Here is a 19589-nt window from a genome sequence, read left to right on the forward strand (position 1 = left end):
AAAACTTAGCAATCATGTCTTCCAAACTCGCTGTAGAACTGACAAAACAATCTGAATTCACTGGAGATTCCAATGTTGCGACGGAACTATCAGAAACTCTGCCGGAGACAACCCAACCAAATTCGGTTTCTTGCAGAGTTGGACCATTGTCCGAAACTTTCAATTTCCCAGATCGCAATAAATCGCAAAAGTATTCTGCCCCGATAATCATGTCTATCGGACCTGGACTCCAAAATTCTGGATCAGCTAAGACCAAATTCTGAGGAATTTCGCACCGATTGAGCGAAACTTTTCTAATGGGCAGATTACTTGTTATTTTGGGCAAAACATGGAATCTCATATCTTCCGAAAATGAAGATATTTCTGACAAACGAGGCCGAACTCTCGCCTCAACTGACTCACTCGATTCAACTGACTCATTTCCAATACCTTGGATTCTCATAACGTTGTGACTTCTCCGAAGATTCAACCTTCTTGCAAAACTTTTAGTCACATAACAAAACTCAGAACACGAATCCAACAATGTTCTCGCAAATGTATGATTACCGAAACGATCTTCAACCCGCACTACAGCGGTTGACATTAAAACTTGTAGCGAACGAAACTTAGCGCATTCTGGCATTGGTGCCGCATTAAAGGTAAAGGAATTGTCTGTGGTGTGTTGTGGTTGAGTGTGGCGAATGTGTGTTTGTATTATGGGGTAGGAATTAGAGGAACTCTGTTGTGCTTGAGGACTTTGTTGATTCTGTCTAATCGAACTTTGTTCACGACCTTGTCCAGAAGGTCCAGGGCGATTACCGTTCCGAAACGATTGACTGTTGACTGTCGACTGGTTTTGTGAAACGGAGCTCTGACTCGAAAAACTGTTATGCAACATCGGATGGTGCTTTCTGTTGCACTCACGACATGGTCCTCTGCTACAACGATCGATAAAATGACCATAACCCAAACAATTGATGCAAAGCCGCTTCATTTTCACTACTCTGAAGCGCTGAGGCACTGACATCACTCTGAATTTGCTGCACGCAGATGCTGAATGGTATGATTTACCGCAGAATACACAATTGCTCTGAAATCTCGACGTGGTGTGTACTGTTGTACGATGGCGACGACTCTCGATGTCTTCGTTTCTGTTCGGCGTAATCGATTGCAGAACCAACGCTTGATCTCTCAGGAAGTCCATTACTTTCTGGTATGTCGGCACGTCCTTGGAATTGTGATGACTCTCCCACTGACGGAGTGTGACCGAATCCAAACGAGTGCACACCATGTATGCCAGAACTGTCGACCATTTTTCTGTGTCCTCGCCAATTTTGCCCAACATCTGAATATTCCGGTCGAAATCACTGACCAGGTGATTCAAAGCTTCGCCGCTTTCCTTTTTCAGAGGTTCGATTCCAAAAAGCGCGTCCAAATACGCTTTCACGATCAACTTTTTGTTCTCGTACCTCTTCTCCAACATATCGCAGGCTATCTGGTAGTTGTCAGCAGACAATTCGATCGAGCTGATCTCCTGAAGTGCTTCACCACTTATTGCTGACCGGAGATAAGTGAATTTGTCGATATCTGAGAGCTGTTCGTTTTTGTGAATCAAGCTGTCGAACATATCCCGAAACGGAATCCAGTCCCGGAGTTTTCCGTTGAAAACTGGTAGCTTGATATCCGGCAGCTTAACGCGCGACATTGTTTCAGCTTTCTCTCCAGATCCAGACGCACTAAAGGACTCCATTTTCTTCGGACGCAATGCGAGAAGCGATGCCTTCACGATGCAATACTGCTCTTCGACTTCCAGCGTTTCCTCGTCAAATTTGGTTTCACGCTCAGCAGCCTGTCTCTGCAGTCTCCGCTTCTTCGCAGCCTCCGACTCCTTGGCATCTTCTTCAGCTCCTTCACTATCAGCTGCATCCAAAAGCACTTCCATTTTTTGCCTCACCAGATAGTATTTTTTAATAGCAGACTCAAGCAAACTCAATCTAACATCGATCTGACTCTCGTGCAGCTCAGGCTTAAAATCACGAACGAAATTAGACACTCCCTTAATGGAGGTCCTCAACTGACGCTCTTGCTTCTTGAGAATATTGTATTCTTCCATTTTTCAAGCAAATTTACACTTTCACTAATGAAAAAGTACGTAAATTCACAGAGCGCGATTCGTCTGTGAAATAACTCACTCAAGCTGTACCACAATGTATCAATTCTGACCAAAACTAACGGTTATATGATTCACTAGAATCCAAACACAATCTTCTGATCGAATTCAGAATACCGATACTGACTCAAATCGCTCAACGTTTCACAAAAACCCAACCTTGACAGGGATTCGCGACTTGACAGCCAAAGTGGAATCAACAACTTTAAGTCCAAAATTGAAACCTCAAGGAAATGCACAGAATAAAGATTATATCAACTACCCAAAATACTGGTAAAATTTCAACTTTATTGAAAGGCCACAAAATCTCAAAAAATCCAATAAACCACACACAAACACCACAGACATGCGCTACTTATCCTTATTATTCGAATATGTTTGCGAAAACCGTCCAAAACTTTTCAAAAATCCGAGCAAAAGTCCTCCGAAAATCGCCAACTTTTCTTGGGCACCACTGGATTCCACCTTGCTAGGTCCAATCACTAGCGGCTTGATGACGCTTGCCAGAATCCGCGATGGCGATCTTCCAAAGAATAGCGCTTTGTTCCTCCTGTGCGCGTTCAAAATGTCGCCAACCAATTACAATTGGTGCGATCACAGCTACACAAAATGTCCGATGTACAAATCACCACTGGACTGTCCAAAATTTCAATTTCACACTAGCCTATCTGGCTCGAATGGACCAAAAATGTTCGATAACACTAAAGAGTGGACTGTAAACACTCAATAAAAACTTTTAAAAACAACACTTCGAGCGATTAATCAACGCTCCACTGCACTATCACCCCTTTCCGACGATGGGGGAGCAGTTTTGTTTCACTCCAGTACTGGGTTTTCGGATCGAGTTAGAAAACGTACGCGCTCGTTGGTGGTTGCAATCAAACTTAACTTCTTTATTGCCGTTTGTTTACTTATCCAGTTTCGGCTCTCTGGATATCGCTCTAATTGCTCTGACGGTGTAGCAGTGAGACGTGAGAATTCGAGAGACTTGCGACCGTTAGCACGTATCACTGCGGGGCATCCACAACATACGGAATGACTTGTTCATTATCGAACAGTTAAATTTTTTTACTAGACTGAGTTCTTAGTGAAGTATTACATGACTACTTTTCATACAATTCTTCGCAAGGCACCAGCAGTGAAGTCAATTGAATTTATTTTTTTTTTCAATACCTTAAGACATACCCTTATTAAACAACTAATAAATTTTTTGCCTAATCAAATACGAAGTTACGGTCTTCGACAAAATTGTTTTTTTTTTTCAATACAAAATATTCAATTTTCCCACACAAACCTAAAAGTTCAAATTTACGCATGTAAACACTACTTGATAACTCTCGAAAAAATCATGTATGAGTTTTGAACCAGAACGAAGCTTTTCAGACCCTAGGGATTGGTAAATTCAAAAATAACCCCAAATCGACTCAGTTTATTTTTTACATCTTTCCAAATCCACCCTCATCTTTAACACGGTTGTTGTAACGATTTTATAACGCTTTTTTTTTAAATAAATGTTAGAAATCATTCTTTTTCCATTATCATTCTGCCAAAATCATCGAAAAACAAAGAAAAAATTGTTCTTACATAATATGTTTAAAAAATTATGAGCGCTGATGTGGTCTAGCAGAAAGGCTGGTTTGAGTCTGGTTACTATAGCGTATTGGGTTCAATTCCCGGTATCGGCAAGAAAACTTTTGGGTTCGAACTCCATAAGTTTCTGACAGGTATAATTTGTATCATTGTATAAATAACTATATGTAATAAATATTTTAAAGGGAATGCATCTTCGGTGATCCTGAAGAGACTATTTTTGTGGTAGAAAATTCGACTGGAAATGGACTGGAAATAAACACTACTTTAGTCCCTGAAGAAGATCCAATAAGGATCGAAATGTTGAAAACGTAAATCAATACGTCGTTTTAGCTAAAAACAAGACTGCAAGCCGAAAACAACTCACCGAAAAAAAAAATTGCAAGCTGAGTAGATTGTCAACCATTGTAGGTTTCTGAAGGTTGAAGAGGGATACAGCTATTTTAGTAAAGTAGGGAAAATTTATATAGCCTCACAAAAAATTTGTTATTTGTAACTTTTTACAAATTTTACGATTTAATCTTCAAATTTAGTGAGATTACTTTAAACAGAGCATTCAAGTATCTGGCCAAGTTTTATCAAAATCGATTTACTCGTTCAAAATTTGGTGTGTTTTGATTATGAGGATAGTTTTGGGGTAACAGGCGATTTCAACGAAGACGTCACGAAAGATCCAGTATTGAGTCGTTGGAAGCATTGGTCTTCATAACCACCATTTGCTTAAGGAGAGGCTGCAGAATATTTGTACAGCAATACAATATCTTCTATATATATAAAAATGAATGTTTGTCTGTCTGTCTGTTCCCTATAGACTCGGAAACTACTGAACCGATCATTGTCAAAATTGGCATCTGAGGGTTTTTGAGGCCGGGGATGGTTTCTGTAATAGTCAAAACTCCATCCGACTTAAGGGAGGGAGGGCATCCATACAAAATTTGTAGTTTTTCGAAACAAATTAAAGTCATGACATCCATTTCTCGAGATTTTTTCTTCCTTGGGGCGGTTTGTTTTTCGTCTCCATGGTCGAGGCGTCGCGAGCCAACGTCGGAAAAGGATGGTAACCATTGCATAGCATACTGATCAGTGGGAATATTTTGGCGCGTATTTTTCAACCAAGAATATTTTCAATGCAAAGGGTGGCGATATGAAGCCTTGCTGTGATTTTTTTTTCTTCTTGATTCCTAGCTCATTTGTACAGCACATGGTTATGAATGACGCCTAGATGAGACCCAGATTTACATTTTGCCGATCGAATAAAACATATACATTTTTTTTTGCCAAAATCTTAAATTGAAAAGTCATGGCATCCATTTTTAGAGATGTTAGATGTTAGGTAGCTCCAACCTGTATAAATTTCTATAAAGGTGGCGCAGATCCTACGTCACTACTGACCATGTTTAAATATCCTAGGCAACAGCCAGTTGGCGTCTTGTTGTGAAAATTTCGACTGGTCAAAATGCTACGTACCTACAGATTTTTAATTCGACGGGAATTCACAGGTGCACGCTTCGCTAGATTTAATTGAGAGAAAAAGTGCAGGCAAATTTGAGGCTGTTAATTTCGACTGGAAACCAGATTTACGGGTACGGTACTGAGAACTCTGTACCTAATCCCAGTTGATCAAGATACTTCCTGCTTTTGTACTCAGCGTTCCGTGTTTTTTTTTTAACTCTGAGTTATTTTTTTTACGGCAAGACTGCTCATGTCGATATGTTTCGGTCAAACGGACAGGTAATAGGTAGGAACTTCCCTAGTTTTCCATATTTATCGTATTCAAAATTAAAATTTGTATTATTTTTTGTAGTTTTATTCCATTCACTGTGCCGGAAGAATTACCTAACCAATTAGGTCCCCGTGGATCTACGATAGATGACTAGTCCTGACCCGGTCCTGACAAGCTCAGAAGAATCGAATTTCCAAAAGGTATGGACACTGCTCCAGCTCTAGATGTTCTTGATAGTCGTGGAAAACGGATTTCCTGTTTGTCGAGATGAAAGATTCACTACGAACCGAAGCCAAGATCCCGTGGTGAGTTCAGCCACGATGGAACTAATCTGTGTTTTATTTTTCGAAATTTGAAGGAATTGTATATTTTGAATTACATATAAAAATTAAAAAAAAGTCAACCGTTGTTTGATCTCATTTCAAATGATTACTGCAGAAATCGTTAATTTTATAATCAATAAAACTAGATATCTACAGTAAATGTTTCATTCGTGAAAGATCTGGAAATATTTTTTTATCATTAAGAACAACCATTGTGCGCAGTTTACTGATAGTGATACCAAAAATTACTCAAGTAAATAAACAGTTTAAATAAAGGGATTTATTGATTCTTAAAACGAAATTCCATTTGTGGAACTTAAACAGAGCAGCTACTTTTAATCTAGGATTTCTAGGATTATGAAAATTCCCTAAAATTTCTTTTTCGCGTACCGAAAATATAAGCTTTGTTTCCAGTTGATTTTACTTATAAAATTCAGGATTTTGTTTACAGCATCGAACAAATTCTAAAGTGTATTTGTCTCGCGTTTTTTCACTCCTGGTGGGCTCACTCAATCCAGTACGGTCAATATGTTTTCTGTTTATCAGAATTTGGGGATCGGAACCGTTGAAAAAAATTTATTCCGAGGCACAAAGCTCACCAGCTTGAGCTGATCCACATTTTTAACTTTGCCAGATTTTTAAATTCGCCAGATTTGAGGTAAGCTGAAAATTTTATCAGCACCAAAAAATCTTAAAAAACGAAGAACTTTATCCATTCAGATATCTGTAAACTAGCAACATCAACGTCGACTTTTTTCGATGACAACTCCGTCCAATTAATTGAAATTAGAGTTTTTCTAATGCTTGATCCTAGCCATCTGCTCCGCCAATTGGTGCGCTAGCAGGCTTGAGATCCTTGTCATCTGAATGATACTCATCTTCGTGATCTACAGAACTATCGTGATTGCTTCATGCTACTTTTTGACGTCGACTTGGCTCACGGGGATCGATACCATTCGTCGTAATTTCCGTCGGAATCTTTTCGTTTTTCCTAGGCTGTGATGTCTCGATCGGCGCAGATAAATTCAGCCAGTAGAGATGAAGTACCCACTCTAAGGATCACGACAAAAAAAAACATAATAATAAATGAAAGTATTTCGAATTTGTACCTTGATGAAGAAGAAAGATGTTGATTGAATTCTTCATCCCAAACAACATTTCCCAGCCGATCATGCTCATCGAAATTGTCAAACTGGAAACCTGCCAAATTGAACTCTTTGTCTCCATCGTTATTGCTTCGATAACCAACTGGCGGCCTAGGTTTTGATAACAAAAAACATGATTTTTATTTTTACCGATGCTAATTATTCGCAAACTTAGAGTTTGGATGTCGATATTGGAAGCGCAGTTAAAAGCTTCAATAAGACCCACCTGTTGTGAGACTTTCCAGAAAACAAGTGAAGCAGATTTCACGAATTCGGCCTATCTTTTGTACAACGCAGCTTTGCCGCGGGCCACATCGTATTGCTGAGAGTTCCGATGGCTTGAGACACATCTGGTAGGAACGGTTTTCAGGAATTCCATCCCAGTTCCCTGCTCGTCAAGGGCTCCAAAGCTGTTTTAAAAACAAAAATATACAAGGGATGAGAAAAGAAAATTTTAAGGATGAATCCTCGAAGAAGATGAAAATCTCTTATGAAATAACGCCAAAAAACGAAAAGAAATTGAGATGAACACTGAATACTTACAGAATACTGCGTTTCTGATTTGTCGAATGTTTGTTTTCTTACCACCAGCAGCCGACTTCGTCGTTTGCTTGAGTCAGTAGTGACGTCACCCATTGACATGGTTACGAAAAAAAAACTTTACCACTACGTTTGCATAGCCCCTCTCTCACCACCTCTCTATGTACCTCATTGAGGTAGCTCAGCTCTTAGAAGCCGTCAGACGTTCGATTATCAAGCAAGTCCGATTACAAATATCTTATTAACGAGCGAGTACTGTATTTGCTCATGACGATAGGTTAAGAATCAACAAATTTATGATAAATCATTGATCCAATAAAAAATATTAAGTATAACTTATATAAAGTATAACATTCGTCTAATAGTGATATATTCACTACTCAATTTAAAAGTACCTAACGTTTTAAATAATAAATGATACAGATTACTTACGGTTTCCTTTAGCTGTTTCGGACCCATTTCCGTTCAATAGATTCGGTGTTGAAATTGTAAGAACCTTATTAGATCCATCATGACCTGGAATTGGATACTCAATTTTTGTTGATGAACGGTGCCGCTGCCCACTACTGCCAGTGTGCTGCTGCTGGTTCCACTTATCTAGCAGCCGGGTTTGGGAGGGGATCTTCAAAAGCAAGTTCAATTGAAATACCTTACATTAAAACCAAATAACATTTCTTTGGAAAACAAAAGTTTACTCACACTTCATTTTCGGACGGCCACAGCAAAATAGAAATTATAAATTCCGCTAGATTTTCCAAAACAAGCGACGGCTTGATCATTCTTTCGGTAGACGGTAAACATTCGACATTTTCAGGCAGCTTTGTTGACGGTATTCAATATTTTTGTTGACCCTTATTTTTGTTATGTCCCTTAATTCCAACTTGAATGTCACAGGGGTAGTCAATGACTGGTTGATTTCATTCAACTAATGTTTTACATTTATGGTATCGCTTTTGCATTTAATGACATAATAATACATCAGTTAAGTAATAAATTTAGATCTTTTCAAACTTAACGTTTGTTCAAAAGTGTAAATTTAAGTAGTGTTTGTTGTTTAGATAAAAAATGATGTAAAATTAGATCTGATCAGAATTAGATCAAGGAAATTATTAGGTGTTGAAGCGTTTCTGGCTCGTTTAATTTTAGAAAATTTTTGGTGTGTAGCTAGAAAAATTTAACAATTAGGCACCTGTTTCTCAACGAAGTATCTATGTTTCTTATGCACGTAGGGGCGATATGCAACCTAGATGCGTTTTTTCTTGCTTAATTGCACGTGGTAATAAAAGACGCCTAGATGTGACACGGATTGGTATTTTATCAATCGAATCAAAACCAATTGAAAGATTTGCAAAAATACTTCCCTATTTAGTTCGTGTTAATGTAGGTAGCATTCGACTTTCCATTCTAGGAACATTAGAACATGTTCAAACGTTCAACTTTTTCTGTTAAAAAAAATTAAAAATTACGTTTTCTTCTAGAAATTGTCACTTCGGCCCAAATACACAACAGAAACGAATTAAGAAATGAAAATGGGAGGTTTTTATTTTAAATAATTCTGAAAAAAAACATCGCATTTTTGCTTACATACCAATTAAAGTACGTACTTAACATGAAAAGTGTTTTTGTGTTACATGGCTGCATAAAAGAGACTTTTGATCCGCTTCGTTTTTGAAAAGCGAGACTTCAGAACTGATATTCAGCTGGACGCAAAATTTTTATGAGAAATTTTTAGTATACCCTTAAAGTGTTGAAAACAATATTTCCTCCTGTCAACTTACACGGTGGGGCAAAGGCAAAAACGTCGAACTTTTAAGAAATTTATCTTCAAAATGATTCAATATGTTGGAAAGACCAGAAGGGGTATTCCGAATTTTACTGACCTGAAGCGGATATTGAAAATTCTTAAATGTCTTTGTAAATGAAGGTCATTCCCTTTGAACAGCATTCGTTAAAAGTGGAGTAAAAAACTTAAATTTATACTGCAGGAATACTGCAGATATATCAGTGAAACTTGATAGAACAAAAAATAGGAATACGTATTAAATCCATTTTAAAGCCATTGCTCTGACGCATCTGTAAATAAGCTTTGCATTGACACTTGCCCCAATATACGGGACAAATGTAAACTTAGAAATTCGTTTTTGCCAACATTTTTGAGTATTTGACTTTCAAAGAGAATATAAAAAAAAACGCTGAGAACATATTTGGTGATGCAACTGACATTTTTTTAAAATATTTATATTTTTTGCCGTAGTAAATTTATAAAAAAAAAAGAAATTAGCACTGTATTTAATACATAACTAATTTAATATATTTTTCATTATCATGATAAGTGCTGTTTGGGAAAACTTCAAGCTATAATGTCTCATGTCCACGAGTTTGGAATATGGCGAAACATTTTTTTAACATAATTTTGGCGCAAAAAGGACAGATAGTCAAACTGCTTCGTAGGCGAGGATGGTGAAAAAAGCTGTTTGAAAATGGTTATTAAAAATCCTTTTCATCGTTTTTTTTTCAATTTCTATAGCGTATTTGTTTATCTCCAAAAAATACCCCATCTAAAGCTTATCAGGAGCTGGAAGTGCTCATAATACAGAATAGTAGGAATATACTCAAAAACCTGTCTCGATTCACGGTTCATTCATCGGTTTTAAAAATTCTATCTCGATAAAGTACAATTTGCAATAAATTCCAATATGCGAATCTTTTTCTTTCAATTAGTAATTTATGTAAACTCGAGCCACGAGAGGGGAGGGACCATATTTAAAAAGGTTTTTTTTTCGGGTACAGAGTACAATTTTCTGATCTTGAAAAACGAGTTTATAGATCAAGTTTCAGTAAATAATATATACCATTTTTGAATTGCAATTAAGAACTGCAGCTGCAGCTCTCATTTCAAAGTTGTTGGTTCTGAAGTATGATGAGATTTGATTTAAAAAAATGTTCTCTTAAATCTAAATTTGAATAAATTTTTACAAACTACATTTATTTTCCGAAGGTGTAGCAAAGCACAACGGGTCAGCTAGTTTCTCAATAAAAAATTTGAATGTTTTCCATGGAAAATAGTGTAATATCAACTATTTCCCATGGAAAAAATATATTGCTGCAAATTTTCTGCAGCATCTTTTTAAGCAATTAGTGGTAATAAAGTGGTTTGGTTGTCAACATTTAGGCATCGGTGAAAAAAACCCTGTCATTTTTTTTGTCGCGAGCATCGTCGAATAAATGTTCCACTTTTTGAAAAAATGTATGGAGGTCTGAGAAGGGCATTTTGAGCAATTATTGTATTTTTTTTCGATTCAACTTGGTAGCCAAGATTCCAAAGAGAGTTTTAGTTGTTTGGTTGATTAGATTTGATACTATATGAGAAAATTGTAAGTATTCTCAAAAAAAACAGGAACTTTATTGTCACCATGAAAAGTGCTAATCCTTTTTTTATATATTCTTAAGAAAAAAAAGTCACTATCGCTAATTTAAGTTAAAGCATGCCAAACTCCATCCATTGCATTAAAAAATTATTCGTTTAGATAACACCAGATAACACCTTTTAAGAGTTCTTACTTTAACCTGAATATTTATATGATTTGCAAAAAAAAACCTACCAAAAGACAAAGCACAAATTACTAAGGGTACCAACTCATCACGTAGTGTGACGTTGTAATTATTATTTGTATAAATCCAATTGTTTTCAAAATCCGAATGCTGATTTGAGTCACCAAAAAGATCTTTTAAGCAAAAATATAAACTAATCGGCGAAATTTTTGCATTCAAAAATAAACAAACCATCAAACACAGTGAAAATGCATTTTAAGATATTTGAAACGATTTCTGAATAATTAGTGTGATAAAATTGAAATATCAATTGTGAAAAAATCGAGCGAAATTTAGCGAGGAGCAAAAAAAAAACCGAATAGTGATGAAATCGAAAAACTACATACTGTATTCTTCATATTTCAAATACATTTGGATATTTTACCAAAGACTTCAAAGCGTGTGTTTCGATATGCAAAGAATAAAAAATCAAGTTAAAATTTATTTTCATAATGCCTACTTTGACACAATTGGCATAACGAAGCATTATCATCACAGCATGGCCTGTGCTGAACTAAAGTTTGATATGTGATGATAATGCTTCTAAATAAATTTTACCCACTCATTTTCACCATCTTTAATTTCTTCTTACTTTCTATCCATTTTTAAAATTTCACAATCTTAAGGTGTCCCTACAAAAGGGACATCACTTTTCACCGATAAAGCCGATAAATCAGGTAATCTGTATGAACAACCTAAATTTTTTTTATCTTCCCTTGATAAACGTTTCTTTTTAAATGATTTTCAACTTCAGTCTCAAATGTATTCATTTTATCAAAAGATTTTGCCGCTTTTGGAATTTCTGAAGAGACACTATGATGACACTAAAGCTTAGTTCTTTTAGAAATGGGACAGTTACGAATGCGTGTATCTCAAAAACCATTCGTTCGATCGAAATACTTCATATGAAGAAAATGAAGGTAATGTTATGATATTTCATGAAAAAAATTAAAAAAAAAATTTATCGTTTTTTGTAAGAGAAATTTCTGATTTTTGCTTGGTATCTCCCTTTTGCCGGCGCACACTTTTTTCAGTCATGATATTGATCCGTTTTTAAAACTTATACTTCGTCAAATCTATATTTTAGGTGGCTTCATCCTCCTCCTTCAATTTCTGATACTTTTCAGTCCAATACTTCTCTTTTGAAAGAAACTGAAAGCAATTTAGTGGATACAGTTGTTTCGTAATGAACAAATTTGATCATTTTTGACCACATTTTATAGCGTTTTTAATGGAATTTCTGCTGGTAAAATCTGACAATAACGAAGTAAAACCATCATGAGGTTGAATTTGAAGTATAATCGGTTAGTATAAATCGTAGTATTTAAAAATTAAAAATCATCTGTCCCATAGCCTCGGTACCGGCTTTACAACTTACGAGCTCTCGAACTAGCATAAAATTGTTGTTAGAGGTTAGATTTGAATGACTCATCACTAGGCAACACTTTGAGTTTATCGGAGAAAATTGTTTAGGATATTTCAGCGATCTACCCTAAGTTTTTCTCTTATTGAAAATTAAAAATGCTGGTATGAGACTTGACTTCCCTGATGACCCTTAACCGTAGTAACCGATCATGTGCTTCACTCCAATGCTTGATTGAAACTTTGTAGACATTATTGACAGTGTTTGCATACTTATCTACCACACTAACTCAGTAATTCTTTGAATAATCAACGGTTTTGTCAGCTATCAATTTGATAATGAGGGATTTTGAAGGAAACTGTGCAAAATTATTTTTTTCTTTTTCTCTTGCATCGTACATATCTCTACAACGCGTAAATTTTAAATTTTGAAAAAAATAGGTCGAATAGTACTTTTCACAGGCAGCAAAATGCTGTAAAAATTTTGAATATCCGATTACTAGTAAACGAGCTATTAGCAGATGAAAGTGTCCCATTTCTAAAAGAACTAAGCTTTAGGATTTAAACCAAACATTTTCAACTAATTGCGAAACAATATGAGATTATAATCAATTTTATTTCCTAAAGCGTGTCATGCAAAAAAACGAAAGCTCAAAGCGAAACTAGTTCAAAGGACTTTTTGTATAGGCTAGATAATTCAAACTTTGCTTCAGTTATTTCGTCAGCAAGCTCAGATAGAGTAGGCTGCGAGTGTGAACGGCGGGTATGATTTTGTTTTCGCTACCAATTTGAACTCCTGGAATAATTCTTCAATTTTACTTATAAATTATTATTTGTATTGAAAAATTGTTCACAAGTTAGATATTTTGTTTGTGATGTTGGTTTGAGAAAAATAAAAGAAGAAAAAGGTATTCTTTCAGCAAGCTCAGAAAAGCCTCAATTTTTTTGAAAAAAAAAAAAACTTTGTGTTTTCTAGTTGTAACCTGGAAGAACACCGCATCGGGATTTCCTTTTAAACATCAAATAATTAACTTACATACCTTTAGACCATGGGTGGCCAACACTTTCAACAGGTGGGCCAAATTTCAAAAATGATATTGGTTGACGGGCCAAAAAAAAAATTGTTCTGGAGTATTCAAAGAAAACAAATAATAACAGATTTTTGATAACGCTATAAAAACATTTGCCGTCACATCGTGTAGAGATTCATCATTATAAGTCATTTTTATACGTTGCATATTTTAACAAATTTCGCTCCATTTGAAAAATAGTAGAAATATTACGCAATACGAAATGAACTATTCAAAGCAACTTATGTATGCACGTCAATCTCTTCAAGGGATATAAAACTTCCTCGGTTTATTCATCCCAGAAATGTCAAGTCTCCCGAATATAATGTTCATTAGGTCAATTAAAAGGTTTCCAAATATTAAAAATGACCGCCCTTTTTCCAAAGTTTTCTAGTTCGCCTTTCTCCTCAGAAAAATATGTTTAGACAAATAAAAAAAAAATCTGCGGTTAATGGAATCTTATATATAAAAATGAAGGCGTTTTTTTGTAACACCATCACGTATGAATGGTCGGTCGGAATTAAGTGAAATTTGGTGTCCGAGGGTTTCTCGGGTCAGAGATGGTTTGTATAATAGTTTGAAGAATCTCACTTTTTTTGGATGTTACATATGAATATTCTATGTTTATTTGATACGATACGAGCGCATTCGCAAACATTATTTTCATTAACCCATTCCCTCATGAAAGATTACTGAGCGTGCATACACGAAATAAGTACAAAAATAAAAGTTGCCATCAACAAACCGAAAAACACGGAAACAAAACACGGTGCAAAAATTCGCACCGCAGGAAGAATGTTTAGCCAGAAATCTGGCAGGCATAGAACAGACTCGGATTTGACAGGCGTCAAACCTAAACCTCAAAGGTTGGCAGCATTCAACTGTCATTGCGCTTCCGGAAAACTGCACAGAAAGTGCAAGGAAAAAAAGAAAAAGTGCGCCATTGGTGTGACGAACGCCGCTCCCCGGAGAAGCAACGATTTGCGGACAAATTTGAAGGTAAGCGGCATTCACAACCTCGGATTCGAAATTGAACCCACAGCTAACAAAAAAAAAATGGTTCTTTTAGCTACGCTCCGCGGAAAGAGCCAGGAACACCGCTCGATCCCAGAATCGGGAGGAGACGAGAACGGCACGCTAAACGAGGAGTCGGTAGGTTATTCAAATAAACTCTAACCAAACCGATCCCTTACGAAAGTTCATTCTAGTCGTGAATCCACCAATTGGTCGCCACAAAATCCGCCAATCGATTCCGTGCACGTCGGGCGAAGAGTGGCTAGTTCCGAGCCACAGCAAAGACAGACAGGAAGAGAGCAAGATAAAAAAAAAAGGGGTCAGACATGTGCTGTAAGTACCCAACAATACAGAAAAAGAGTTCATGCCTGACCAAGATATTTTTGTTCCGACAGGACCCCTTTTGGCTATTTCCTTTTGGCTTTTGGCCCATTTATCCGTTTGGCATTCTGGCCTTTTTGCTTTTGGCGTTTGCCTTGCTTAGCACCGCATCAAGGCGCAGCAGCTGGCAGGTGATCCAAAAACGGTTCTCCGGAATCACTGCCGATTCGAAAAAAAAAACCCGAGGTGCAAGGTTGGCCTTGGCAGAAGGCACCGATCGTCCGTTCATCACCACATCAGTTGCGGCAACCCTTGGCATCGCGCTTTTCATCGCCTGTGGAGTGTTTGTTTTGGCGAGCTTCGAATCGTTCCCTATTTTTTCTGCGGAATTCGCAGTTTTTTTTTCCGGTTTCCCTGGTGCGAAAGTCGGTCAGTGGTCTTGTAAAAGTCCCACGAAAACCACTTCGACCTTGTGAACCAGTGCGTAACTCACTATTGTGGGCATAATTCGCACCAAAATTTTGCACGAGCCACGAGGAAAGGGAAAAATAGATCCGGTAGCCACATAGAATTCCCACCGCGCAGCAGTATTTCAGCGGATCCATCGTTACAGCAGTGTGCCCCATCACATCTACCACAAGCAGGAGGAAAGTTCGAGTCCACACGCCCACCGGAATTTGGTCAGCGGATGACAGGGCAAGGAAGCAAGACGGGACGAACATGTGCCATAGTGGAAATCTTCGCAGCTCAAGGAAACCCAACCCCGGGCCCAATAAAAAGGAGCAACAAACCAGAACTAGCAACGTAAGTCGCCTTTAAGTTCTTTCTTTCCATGGGGAGGTAAACATAAATGGGTAACTACTAGGAAATTTCGCAATCATCAAATTAAGATTGCACTGAAATTGTTTGCGAGCTTTAATATTTTTTCATTGGTGGCAGCAGACCACATGAAAGCCCATAACAAAATGGCGCCCAACTAAAATCGAACCGTTGCACTTTAGTTCGATCATTTGAGATATCATTATATTGTTTATGGTATCTTTATCGTTATGTTTTTGAGTACGTTAAATGGAACATATATAAAGTTGTTTCTTTCGTTATTATTGATTAATTTTCGCTCTTTTGAATTATCGTATCAAGTTTTGTTAATCTATAAGTCCACTTATTGAGAAATCTGGTTTTTTATGATCCGAATAAAAATGTATGATCAAATAGATTTGATTCACCTCCTCGATGAGGAGTTAGCATATGAATTGGCCTTGCGCCATGTTACTAATCTGGCACCCAGCACAAGACGGGCCAAAATTACTAAATTAAAAGCATTATTACAAGAAGACATCTTGAGAGACACGATTTACGTCAATTCGGAACACGCAATAGCGCCCGAAACAAACATTAACAATTGCCAAATAGCTATTAGAGAACTTAAAAATGGGGTTTATGAAGCTTTACGAAAGCGTGATATCGATCAATTAAATAGTTTCCGATCAAGATTACTGCACTACAAGCAGCGTTTAGCTTTGATTCCGCCGGTCGCGAGTTGTGAGGAAGCGCGAAACGTTTTAGGCGATACAGTCGAAGCGTTGTTGAGCGACATCAACGATTCAGTCAACAATGTCAACACGGTTCAGAGTGATTCGGGAAACATTACTGGTGAAATTAGCGGGGTAGGTAGTGTGTTAGGAACCATCAGAAAGACAACAGGTGGTTCTCAACGCAGCCATTCCGGAGGGCAGCTATTAGCAGTCGAGGACCAAAATAGCAGACGTAGTATCACAAGATCGGAAGAAGCAAGAGTACAAGTTCAGCACCAGGGCGATGATAGCCGGAGAAATCCAGATGACTTCGTCGAGCCAAACGATGACCTTCAGCAACCAAACAGCTTGACAACTCGAGGTTCAGTCAACATTATTGATGAACTTCGAGGGGATTTACAAGATCGTCGAAGAAGGCAGCAGAACTTTGGAGGCATTTCTCCTCGTTCCAATAGAAGCTACGGATACCAGGATCAACGAACTCTCAAGGCAATTCATAACTGGCCATTCAAATTTCGCGGCGAAAAGGACACGACATCCCTGAACATCTTCCTCGATAGGGTGGAAACCTTTGCCAAATCAGAAGGTCTCAGCGATCAGACACTGTTAGCATCGGTGAAGCATTTACTTCAAGAGGACGCGCTCGATTGGTATGCCAGAGCAATGGCTCAACGACGTCTCTATTCATGGGAAGCATTCAAGCAGGAGATAAGGCGGGAGTTTCTTCCAACGGGGTATGCGCAGATCCTACGACAAGAAGCAAGTTTCCGTTTCCAGGGTCCAAACGAATCATTCGACAAATTCTTCAGGGACATCTCCACCTTATTTCGTTTCATTGAGCCTCCACTGACGGAAGAGGAAAAGATGTTCATCGTAATAAAAAACATGAACATGGAATATGCATCGATAGTAACAGCCCGTCAGCCACAGACACTTGCAGACTTATTGTTCGTTTGTAGCAATTATGATGAAACTAGACTACTGCTAAGCAGACAACGCAGAATACCGGTTCCACACAACGTTTTACTAGAGCCAAATTTTGCCACACCAGCAGCATCCGGTCGTCCCCAGCACTTGCAACAACAGCAACGTTTCGGTCGAGTTCAGGTGGTAGAAACCGACGATCCATTGAGGGCAGCGACATCGCACGCAGCACCAACGTATCTACACACCGAAGAAACAGAACAGCAGCCTGAAGAAGAAAACTGGCAAATAAAGATTAATCAGTTGCTCGAACAGGTAAATGCAATAAAATTGCAAATGGAACGCAATACGACTCGATACAATCCAGTACAACAGAACCAGATAGCAAGGCGAGAACAACCACTCCTGCCATCAACTCAGCCGATCAGGCAGAATGTGCAAGATGTTCGACGTGACGGAGCAGCAGCTGTTCAGAGGCAAGTTCTTCCAGCAATTAGACAGGCCAACGGACAAAATCAACAGCGGTCACCACAATGGGCAACACAGCAACAGCCACCGTGGCAACTGCAACAGCAAAATCAACAGCAGTTACCACAAAGGACAGCGCAGCAACAGCCATCATGGCAATCGCAATTACAACCACAACCACTTTCATACAACCAACAGCATCAACAAATGGGCAACGTTTACGAATCGTCGCATCCAGAACCACACACAGTGTATCGTCCTCCGCTTTGCTATAACTGTGACGAAGAGGGACATAGATTTCAGGATTGTCCTAAGGCACAGGCGATTCTATTCTGCTACAGATGTGGGTGCAAAGGATATACCTTACGCAGCTGTCTCGTTTGCAACAAGGAAGCGGAAAACGCAGCTGCGAGGAAATGGTAGATGAAGGGCCAGATTCTTCGCAAGACATCAACAAACCTTCAATACCACCCGACTTACATGACATCAACTCGATAATTATTAATCTCGGAAATGACAATCGTCCACATGCTGTTCTTGACATTCTTGGACAGAAAATCACAGCGTTGTTAGATAGCGGCGCAAATTGCTCCTTGTTAGGAGGAGGCACAGTCAAGATAGTTGAAGATCTTGGACTAAGAAAAGAAGCAATAAGCGGTGGAATCAAGACAGCAGATGGAACACCACACAAAATTGAGCACTTTACACGTCTACCAATATCCTACAACAACCGAAGCGAGATTCTACCGGTTCTTCTGGTACCCAGCCTACCAGACTGCGCCATCATGGGCATGAACTTTTGGCAAACCTTTGGTGTCAAAGCAGTGTGCTTTTCACTGATGAGCAACGAGTCAGAAGAAGAATCGGAACCGATGAAAGAGCTTTCGCCTCAGCAACGACAGTTACTTCTACAGATCGTGAACACATTTCCGAAAGCAGAAGATGGAAAATTAGGTAGGACGCAGATTTACGAACACCGAATCGATGTTGGAAACGCTCCTCCAAGAAAACAACGATATTATCCGATGTCACAGTACGTTCTAGCGGAAGTTAATAAAGAGGTTGATCGGATGCTATCCTTGGACGTTGTTGAAGAAGCTTCGTTTTCACCGTGGAACAACCCACTGGTAGCGGTGAAAAAGAAAAACGGTAGCCACCGGGTATGCCTAGATGCACGACACCTGAATTCAATCATGGTTAATGAGGGCTATCCAATACCGCAGATCGCTGCAATAATCAACAATCTCGGGGGTTGTTCATACATTTCATCAATCGACTTGAAAGATGCCTTTTGGCAAATGCCGCTACACATAGACTCAAGACCGTTGACAGCATTTACCGTACCATCCCGTGGTCACTACCAATTTAAAGTCGTTCCCTTCGGGATTTGCACTGCCAGTCAAGGACTTGCAAGACTGATGACGCATCTGTTTGCGGACATGGAGCCGTTTGTTTTCCACTATTTAGACGACATTATTATCTGTTCAAAAACATTTGACGAACATTTAGCCGTTCTTCAAGAAGTCGCAACTAGACTCCGTCGGGCTAACCTCACTATCTCCTCTGAAAAATCTAAGTTCTGTCGCCAACGTATAAAGTATTTGGGCTACGTTCTTAGCGAAGGTGGATGGAAAGTCGATGAAGAAAAGGTGGATAGCATCGTCAAGTTTCCAGTCCCAAACACCCGAAAAGAAGTTCAAAGGTTCCTTGGTTTATGCGGATGGTACCGACGCTTCATTCCTGGGTTTTCTCGAATCGCAGCACCTATCACGGAGTTAACAAAAGCTAAGATCAAGTTTCGATGGACAACAGCAGCAGAAGAAGCTTTTCTAAA

At 38.5% G+C, this 19589-nt stretch overlaps 2 protein-coding genes and 1 long non-coding RNA gene across 3 annotated transcripts; 1 reads left to right on the plus strand and 2 right to left on the minus strand.

Annotated features, from left to right (window-relative positions):
* Nucleotides 1–693: 693 nt before the first annotated feature.
* Nucleotides 694–2092, minus strand: LOC129742234 (uncharacterized). The gene is made up of 2 exons (XM_055734107.1): nucleotides 1051–2092; nucleotides 694–917 (listed from the first exon to the last, which is right to left on the minus strand). The coding sequence occupies exons 1-2, from the start codon at nucleotides 2090–2092 to the stop codon at nucleotides 694–696; spliced, it is 1266 nt and encodes a 421-aa protein (XP_055590082.1).
* Nucleotides 2093–6043: 3951 nt separating this feature from the next.
* On the minus strand, nucleotides 6044–7394 carry LOC129749325 (uncharacterized). Its single transcript, XM_055744265.1, has 3 exons — nucleotides 7157–7394; nucleotides 6895–7041; nucleotides 6044–6837 (listed from the first exon to the last, which is right to left on the minus strand). Exons 1-3 carry the CDS (start codon nucleotides 7278–7280, stop codon nucleotides 6695–6697), a joined length of 414 nt encoding a protein of 137 aa, XP_055600240.1. The 5' UTR covers nucleotides 7281–7394; the 3' UTR covers nucleotides 6044–6694.
* A 7019-nt stretch (nucleotides 7395–14413) lies between these two features.
* Nucleotides 14414–14809, plus strand: LOC129744440 (uncharacterized). The gene is made up of 3 exons (XR_008736912.1): nucleotides 14414–14492; nucleotides 14563–14645; nucleotides 14702–14809. It is a non-coding gene; the product is annotated as an uncharacterized LOC129744440 (long non-coding RNA).
* The last annotated feature ends 4780 nt before the right edge of the window (nucleotides 14810–19589 follow it).

This window comes from Uranotaenia lowii, chromosome 2 (genome assembly GCF_029784155.1).
Source record: "Uranotaenia lowii strain MFRU-FL chromosome 2, ASM2978415v1, whole genome shotgun sequence".
NCBI lineage: Eukaryota > Metazoa > Arthropoda > Insecta > Diptera > Culicidae > Uranotaenia > Uranotaenia lowii.

Bases quoted from the DNA above. Each gene is read 5' to 3' on its own strand.
- LOC129742234 (XM_055734107.1), bottom strand. From the start codon at position 2,092: ATGGAAGAATACAATATTCTCAAGAAGCAAGAGCGTCAGTTGAGGACC. The intron at 918-1,050 runs GTAAATCATACC...CGATCGTTGTAG, and splicing joins GAGCAATTGTGTATTCTGCG to CAGAGGACCATGTCGTGAGT.
- LOC129749325 (XM_055744265.1), bottom strand. From the start codon at position 7,280: ATGTGTCTCAAGCCATCGGAACTCTCAGCAATACGATGTGGCCCGCGG. The intron at 7,042-7,156 runs GTGGGTCTTATT...ATCAAAACCTAG, and splicing joins TCTGGAAAGTCTCACAACAG to GCCGCCAGTTGGTTATCGAA. The intron at 6,838-6,894 runs GTACAAATTCGA...CGTGATCCTTAG, and splicing joins CATCTTTCTTCTTCATCAAG to AGTGGGTACTTCATCTCTAC.